A 9073-nucleotide genomic window follows, 5' to 3' on the forward strand; every position below is an offset into this window, starting at 1 on the left:
ATTTAATTTACATAATTCATTCATTTCATGCCATGATATTTTTTACACGGGTTTTAATTATCCACTCATTGTAATTATTTTAGTTTTTGGAATATTTATCCACCAAATTAAAAGTATTTTTTTTTTGACAGAACCAAATTAAAAGTATTAATTAGTTTATTTCACACTTTTACAGGTTTTAATTTAATTTTTAACAAATTACTGAATGCAACCAAATTAAATTTTCCTCGATATTACGCAAGCTCGAAGAATTTTAAATGTCTTCAAGAAATCATATGAATAACTTGACAGACACAAAGGTTCGAATTAAAATCCAATATATTTTTAAAAAATATAAAATCTATAACGACCTTTTCATTAGCTCCATGCCTCCCTCCAACATGCCCAAACTAGTGTGCAAATTAACTAATAATAGCTCAAAGAAAAAGTCTTCCCATTTAAAATTGGCTCAGGACTTGCAAATATGCAGAGGTCCAAATGTAAATCACATTTCCTTCAACGTTGTAATAATCAAATAAAAAAAGTAAAACCAGGATAAGCTAACTTGAGCGGCTTATGGCAAAATAATGAAGTCGAAACTTGAGGTGGCGCCCTTCTGTATCATCTACCGTATCTGTTATCCGAAGTCCTTCTTGATTTTGCACAAACTCCAAACCACGAAAAACGTCCATTTTGGCGTGCATTAATAGGTGTACCCTTTGGACCCTGATTTTGGAACACAAAAGGGTGGTAAAGATTTGATTTTGGCATCAAAAAATGGAAAGAAAAGCGACAACTTACCTTTCCCCTTCTATGAGTTCTGGTGTTGTTCCAACAAAACAAAGCAGTGCAACCACCTGCTCCTGATCCTGATTCATATCCCCTAAAACGGATGCAAGAAACAAGAGTTGACTCGGGAATTTTTAACCCATGTGGCATGTTGCATACTAAAATTTTAGATCAAGAAGCCAATGTTCGGGGAAAAACAACCAGGAAGAAGGAATCTAAATGAAACATCTCTAGAGAAAATTGAAACTAAGAAAAGATTTATTCCGTACTAGTGTTTGTCACAGAATCATCGTCACTATATATGATCACTTTTAATTACTCAAGAACCCAACCATATTGCGGGAGAAATTCTCCACCATAAACAAATAAATATTATCTGAAAGCAAGAATTGAAACTACAATCTGGCGAAGTCATGAAACGTTTAAAGATTTTAAGTTGAAACTTCTAGCTATAGTGTTTGGCACAAAGAGACAATCTGACTAGCTCTCCTTTTTAACATTTGTTTGAAAAACCATATAGCCGGTACAAAAAACTGGTTCTATTTTGTTTATTTATTCATGGGCAGCCTCGTGAGATTATGTTGGAGTTTCGTTATCGATTTTCTTCACAAAAGTAACTCAAAACTACGTTGTTCAGTCCATCCATGGCCAAATGCCTAAGAAACAAAACCTCTGATTGACCCCCATCTTTTTTTACTTTAGAATTATTGGTTATTACCATCCATTTGTAAAGGTTGGAAAATATTATAAAGATAAACACTCGTCACAATAAAATATTCATAGCAATAACATAATATTGGCTTTGATGTGATTAACTTGACAGATTTCACATTATTCAAAAAATAGTCCAAGGATTATAATAGACTACAAGTAGCAATGAGTGAAGAAAAATTGGATGGAAGCAGAGTTTAGTTTATTTGGCATTGCTTAAAATATTATTTCTAAATAATGGTAGAACTTTGACGCATAACATAAAAACAAAGCAAAGTCCACTGTTAGTTTGTTATAAAAAGCGAGTTATTCATAATCTTCGGCTGCTAAAAAAACTACATCCTTCAATCAAACCAGATTTGAACTTTTCTTATGCCTATATTGAATTATTGATAACCGACCAAGTCCATGCTCCAAATTTGAATTTATATACAGAGAACCAAATTTCAAGATTTCAAGTGGCACTATTTTGCATGTCAAAGCATAAAAATCATCAGAGATAACAAGCTAAAAACACAAATGATTATAAACATAAATAAAACATGGAATCATTAAGCTGGTAACTCACATGTTATCTTTGTTGAAATCTCTGGCAAAACTGCTATTATGCAACAAGCTTGGAGAGATGGGGCAATGACTGATCCCCTTGACAACATGTTCCTTTTGTTGTTGCATTTCATCCTTTTTTAGAGCTTTGATTTCGTGATTTAACTCATCTTCCCAGTGCTTCATTGGCACCACATCCCGAGAATTCATCAGCTCCATGTCATTCGGATTATACATTCCATCCTGTGGCAAAATTTGATTCCTTTCAGGTTTCAAACAACTCATTGATCCAGGGGTTCCTTTCTCCATTGCTTGCAACCAAGCAGTTTCCAGTCTCTGCTCGTGAATAATGGATTCGATTCTCCGACCAGGAATATCCTTCTTTCTCTCCTTTGAGGCGCTAGTGTTTTCGGAAGTTTCTATTTGATGACCTTCAGACACATTAAAGTTTCCTCTTGATACCTTCAATGGGACATGGCGTAAATCAAGATCGGAATTTCCTCCTGTTATATTTGAGCGTGTGGATTTGTTTTCCAGGTTTATTGCTATGTTTTTGTCCATCTGCTTTTCACTTGAAGAATCTGGTACCAGGATAATTTTAACCTCCACATTGTGGCGTAAAACAATTTCAAAAGAGTTCGTGATGCTGCTAAGAAAACCTTCTGCTCTGGTTTTGATATTACTATCTCCAAATGCAATGTGAGCAACAAAACCACCTGCACATAGTAGTTTTAAGGTTGGGGACGATTGAAGAAAATGTTCACTTTTATATATTAATATCCACCAATAAAAACTGAAACATTGTCATAAAGTTCACAGCATTGTCTTAAGATTAAATCAAGTGCAGTGTGTAGATCGAATGCATGCAGATGTGTATACACATTATACTAGTGCTCCCTTTAAAAGGTTTACTCATAAACAAATTGTCGAACCGAGCACCGCCTTGTACCAAATGCTATAACTAGGGATAATAATACAAAAGCTTTTAAACCATAAAACCCAAATACCACGTTCTGAATTACTGTGCTACATATGCAGTGACTCAGGAGAACAAAGGCAATCGTTATCCTCTAGCAGGTGAAAAGCAAAATGAGACAAAATAACATTGGTTTTGAATATATGGCAAGTTATTTGCAACGGTCACACTTTTACCTTTAAATTCGGATATTGATACGAGCTTCCCATGAGAATGGAGGAGTTGTCTCAATGTCTTGGAGTGACACTTCTCAATGCATTGGAGCCATATATCAATCAACATTTTTGAGTCCATGCTTCTTGAACTAGATTTCGCACTTCTAAAGTCATCATGCGAGTATCTCAATCCTTCGCCACTCAAAAACTGGTTTTGATTGGTATTGGAATCGAAACTGGCAGCACATGTTAGTGAAATGGGATTCTCCTTGTTAGTTGAATTGCGGTTAGTAGCAGTTATCACAAAGGATGAGGGAGAAGCCAATTTTGGTAGAAACTGGCCATCGGTTCTCTGCTTCTGGGCAGCAGCTTCTTTAAGGATGCTCATTCGGTCTTCTTCAGTTGCCTTGGAGCTTTGTCGTCGACTACTTCCTGACTGACTTTGATCAGGAGAAGGCAAAGAACCTAACTGTAACAGAGTAGCGGTGAACCAAGTTGATCTTTCACTTGACAGTCTTAGATGCTTTTCTGCTTCAGAGAGGAGAGTCAGTGCACGCTTTAATCTGTCCACTTCTCTTTCAGACACTGAAAAAAATCAATCAGACATTACTTGCAACACATTATAATATAAACAAAAGTTGAGATCATGATCTTTGATCACGAAATAATTATCCAGCTTAAACACGATTTGTATACGGCACACTCCACGTACTCAAGAGCATAGGTGAATAGTAGAGATGCCAAAGGATATAGCATGTAGGAACAGCACAAAGACATATACATATTACATCTCGATGGATGTAACACTTAGGTAGCCATATAAAATATTAGTGGCAGCTGCTCTCCAACAAGAATACATCCAGACAAAAACGCAAAATGTAGACAGCCTTTTATCTTGGTAACATGTTGCTAACACATTTATTTTGCTCCAATAAAGAAATATGTAATCAATTTCTTACATGGTACTCAGAGAATAAACATGTTTTCATTCTGAGCTGGGGAAAATTTTTGGCATTAACCTCGCAAACAGTTTGAGCTCTACAAAAGATTCAATTTTTTACTGTCCTTTACCTTTTTTGCTTGAAGAAGCACCGATATGACACTCATCTCATAATGTTAGTATATCATCCACCTTAAAAGTATTACTCTATTCTTATGAAGCTAAATGAACCATCAATTGCAATTAAATTTGGTAAATCAACACATAATGCAAAATAAAAAGTGGAAAAAATGGAAGAGTAGAGGCTCTTAAAATTTCTCTCACCAATGAAAGAATCATTGTGCCTGGCATCAACGGTAGGGTAGGTTCCAGCAATGATATCAACAATAAGAGTTGCCATTTGTGACATTAATACTATCGGATCAACGCCTGAATCCATCAATTCTCTGGCTCTAATCACTGTTTCTGTAGCGTTTGATGACATAGCTAACTCCAAAAGCTCCAGCAGTTTCTCATCAGAAACGACCCCAATCTACAGGGCGCGGGGAAGCACATTTACATAAGGTACTTTGCTTAATTTAAACCATGAGAACAAGAAAAAAAATTGCTACATTTCATTGTTTAAGTTGTTAACTCGAGAATTGTATGAACTTTCCTATAAACATGCAACTCGGTAAATTTTTTTTTAACACTTGTTTCAATGGGCATTCTAAAATTGTATAGTAACAGAAAAATTATAAACAGAGAGAAACTATAAGGAACAGAAGTTCACTCAAACTTACCAGCTCATTCACCAAGGAAATAGAGATTCTTTTTCCAAACAAACTCAACTGGTCTAACATGGTTTCAGCATCTCTTAGCGACCCATCTGCATTCGAAGCAATCAAATCTAGTGCCTCCAATTCAACATCCAAATTCTCATCAGTGGCAATCTTCCTCAGCCGAGTGATAATGTCTCCATTGCTAATTTTGCTGAAAAGGTGCTTCTGACAACGTGACAATATAGTCCGTGGTATGTTGTCAATATCCGTCGTTATGAGGATGAAAACTACCCGTGGCTGAAGTTTCTCAAGGAGTCGAAGAAAAGTCAGCCATGTCTTTGAGGGCAATAAGTGACATTCATCAATAATAAAAATCTTGTATTGAGACGAGGCTGATAAATGAACCACCGAGAGATTTTTCAAAAGAGTTCTAATGTTGTTGATTCCCTTTTTATTAGAGCCATCAACTTCTTTAAGATACCTATTCTTGCCAGATATGGAATCTGAGCATTCCCTGCAGACTCCGCAGGGTTTAGCCTCATCAGTGGCAAGGCAATTCAAAGCCGTGGCAAAAATCCTTGCAGCTGAAGTTTTTCCAGTTCCACGAGGACCTTGGAAAAGATAAACGGGAGCGATCCTTGCTCTATTAATTGCACTAGTGAGGGATTGGACAACTATATTTTGACCAACCAATTCGTCAAAAAACATTGGCCTATACCTGTGACACAGGCTACGGACATTTTCAGGAGAACTTTCCTCGTGCATTTCCCCCTTGAAAGCTTCTAACTCTAACCCTTCTTGACTCCTACAACTCGATGACCACCTCCTTCCATCTAACCTGCTCAAGGCCTCCAAATCAAGCTCCCCAAAATTTGTGGAAATTTCGTCATCGCTGTTCCCACTTCCACTTCCCATAGATGATCCTCCTTGTCCATTGCCACTGTTGGCAAGAAGGGAGGCAACACTTTCAGCACCAGTCCTAGTTGTTCTCCTCTTGATGGATCCCATGGTTGACCGATGATGTCTTTTATGATACATTGTCCGGGTTCCACATAAGATGCTACTCCCTTTCCTCCTTAACGTATCCGAAAGAGACGGAGAGCAACTCCCACATCCAATTCTAGACTTTGGTGTGGACCTTCTTGACCAATAACAAGGAATTCCACATCCTTGTTTCCCAGGAAAATCCAATTGATCATCCACTTCATCATCTGCATCGTTAATGGATCCCGTAGTGGCATCCCAGGACTCAATGATACTAGGATTCGTAATTCCATGTTTATTATAAGAACTCGTCGACAATGCAGGTGTACTGTATGAAATGGAGTCATCCTCTTTCCTGTGACTCCTCAACAACGTTTTCGGTGAATGAGCCCAACCTTTACTTTTAAGCTTAGCTAGCAATGGAGAAATTGCTGACACCCTCCTCAAGTCCTCGGAGTTACAGTAATCTTCAGTATCATCTGACTGATCAACCAAACTCGCCAGATCATACCTCCCCATTCCTAAACTAGGTGAACCTTCCACGACATTTTTGGTGCCTCTCGTGAGTGGCATCTGTTTTCGCAATTTTTCATTATGATTCCACAAGCTGGCACTAGAATAATTGCTCCTCTTCGACTTCTTCCTAATAGTTCGCCTAATAGATGGAGAAAATCTCGTATCTTTACACTTAAAGATAGCAGAAGCATACCTATCACTCGAATAAGCATCACTCTTAGAATCATTCCCACCATCATCCCTCCCATCACTCATGTTATCGATATCAACACTTTCTTGATTCAAATATAGCTCTACATTCTTGCTGTTCTCTATATCATCCACACCCATCTGCCGATTTACTTCACCCTCAGATTTCTGGCTCTTCCAATTATACAAAAACACCATCTTCTGTTTCTCTTTCACATTCACATTGCCCTTATCATTGGTAACATTAACATTACCACTATTACCATTGCTTTCTACGTTCAATGACCGTTGCAAACACTGCTCAGATAAAGAAGAAATGGCTTTACCATCAACGAAATCAAGCAGACCATTCTTTTGATGATGCACATAATGATGCTTGGTGAGGGCTGGGGCAGAATTCAGCGGGGACCGCCACGAAGAGGAAGTTCCGGGATCCCTTAAGTTTCTTGCGGCCTTCCGGATTTGCGTCAGCTCTTTCTTCAAATGAAGGTTACTAGGATCAATCCCACCTCTGCCAACACTTCCACCGCGCATTTCCACAGATGCCATCGAACAAACTACTGCCACTACTCCACCAGAAAGCCGCAGCAACAAATACAGCAGAATAACATAAACGCTACCTTAATCCCACATTCTGGCCATATATGTGAGTGAGGAATCAAAAGAAAATTATTGGTTTTGCACTAAGAGGAGGGAAGTACAGATCCGACAGAATTTAATTTCCCTTTCAATAATGGAACTTTTTCCAACAGACAGCCATAATAAGGGATGGGGCAGAAATCAAGCCTACACAGCCAGTAGTGTGGAAACTAGCCAAGTAGCGTTTCTGTGGAGGAAAAATAGTGTAGGGCTCAGTACGGAAAGGGAATGAATCACTCCATAACAGCTGCCAGAATGAAGGGATGAATGATTTTTCCGTGTTCTGTGTGAAAGATTGAATCTTTTTTCGGTTCGGAAGAAAAAGGAGTAAAAATGGTAACAGGTTTTCCCTCTCTCTGAAGGGGAAGTGGCCCGCCCAAGAATGAATTGAGTTTTGGGGCTCCAAAAATTCTTCTTGTAATAAGTGGGGATTTTCGCTTTTAATCTTGATTTTGTCTGAGATTTAGTTCTTGATTTGTTTCAGTTTCCATTTTCTTACAAGTTTCTGCTCATATTTTAGTGATCATCCACTGATGATTTTTTTATTATTATTTTTTTGAACAAACAAGTCTTTTCAAGATTCCATTTCAAAAATCCAATGATTGTTCAAAATGTACTGGGACTTTAAAAATTTTATTAGTAGGCATCGTTTGGTTTGAGTCGTGGTATAAGTAATACATACATAAGTAATATAATGTAATAAAAAATGATTGTTAAAATAGTATTGAATTTGATTGATAGATTATAGTTGATTTGATTTGATTGATTAAATTTTATATAAAAATGTTAAATGATTATTTTGTTTTTTTAACAATAAATAAAATAAAAATTATATTATTTATAAGAGATAATATAGTAATTTAAATTCAATGATTTGATTGATGTATTATAAATAATTAATGATTCGATTGATGTAAAATAAATAGTTAATATATGGATAAATAATATGATGAGAAAAACATGCGATGAGATAAGATGAATTATATATATATTAATAATATGGTGAACAGAACAGTGCTATATTTTAGCTTATATCACATCCCAGTTTCGAGAAAATTATATTTCAAAGTATTCATTCAATAGTAATCCGATAATTTATCTATTAGATGGGACCAAGGACGATTTCAAAAAAGAAAAATTATTAGATCTCGACTCCATTATTATTATTATTATTATTATTATTATTAGATGCAATACAACGAAGAAATGAATGATCCCTCTCGCGAGACCATTTGAGAAAATTATAGATTTTATCCGTTAGATTAGTCAGTCTAATTCATATTTATTTAGCAAAAAAATGATATTTTTCATAAGTTGGGTCAAATAAGATATCTATTTTACAAAAATTGACACGTGAGAATATATCATATGAGTTTTTGTGTTTAGAAATTAGAACGAAAAAGAGTAAAAAAAAATTCGGCAAAGTTTATTAGAATTTCTCGAACTTAAAATATCGTCTCTTTATGTGTCGAGTGAATTTTTCTAACATTTTTGGATACTAAAACTTAATATTTTATAATTTTTATTTCTGATACTATTATAAATATTACAACTTCCAAAATATAATCATTTTATATTAATGTCTCATTAAAAGTATAGATTTTGTGTTCTATGGATTTCACCTTTTGTTGGATTTAAACCGTCAATTTATAATTGATAGTTTAATGCTATCAATTTTGGAAATTCAGTCCAGCAAACCTCAAATTTTTTCTTAAATATAATACAGGCTTAATTTTTTAATGAAATTATTTTGAATATATATAATTGGATATGTATATTTTTCCCAATTATAGATACCCTACCGAGTATTTTTTGTCATTGTTGTTATTATTAATTTTTGGCTGGGATATACCCTGCAAAGTTAATTCATTCATACCAAGAAATGAAA

General features: G+C 35.7%; 1 protein-coding gene across 1 annotated transcript; it reads right to left on the bottom strand.

The window, feature by feature from the left end:
- Positions 1–368: 368 nt before the first annotated feature.
- Positions 369–7647, bottom strand: LOC140864454 (protein STICHEL-like). Its single transcript, XM_073268646.1, has 6 exons — positions 4879–7647; positions 4421–4628; positions 3178–3741; positions 2048–2741; positions 781–862; positions 369–705 (listed from the first exon to the last, which is right to left on the bottom strand). Exons 1-6 carry the CDS (start codon positions 7093–7095, stop codon positions 601–603), a joined length of 3870 nt encoding a protein of 1289 aa, XP_073124747.1. The 5' UTR covers positions 7096–7647; the 3' UTR covers positions 369–600.
- Between the last annotated feature and the right edge of the window lie 1426 nt (positions 7648–9073).

The sequence above is a fragment of the Henckelia pumila genome, chromosome 4, assembly GCF_033568475.1.
Source record: "Henckelia pumila isolate YLH828 chromosome 4, ASM3356847v2, whole genome shotgun sequence".
Classification (NCBI taxonomy): domain Eukaryota; kingdom Viridiplantae; phylum Streptophyta; class Magnoliopsida; order Lamiales; family Gesneriaceae; genus Henckelia; species Henckelia pumila.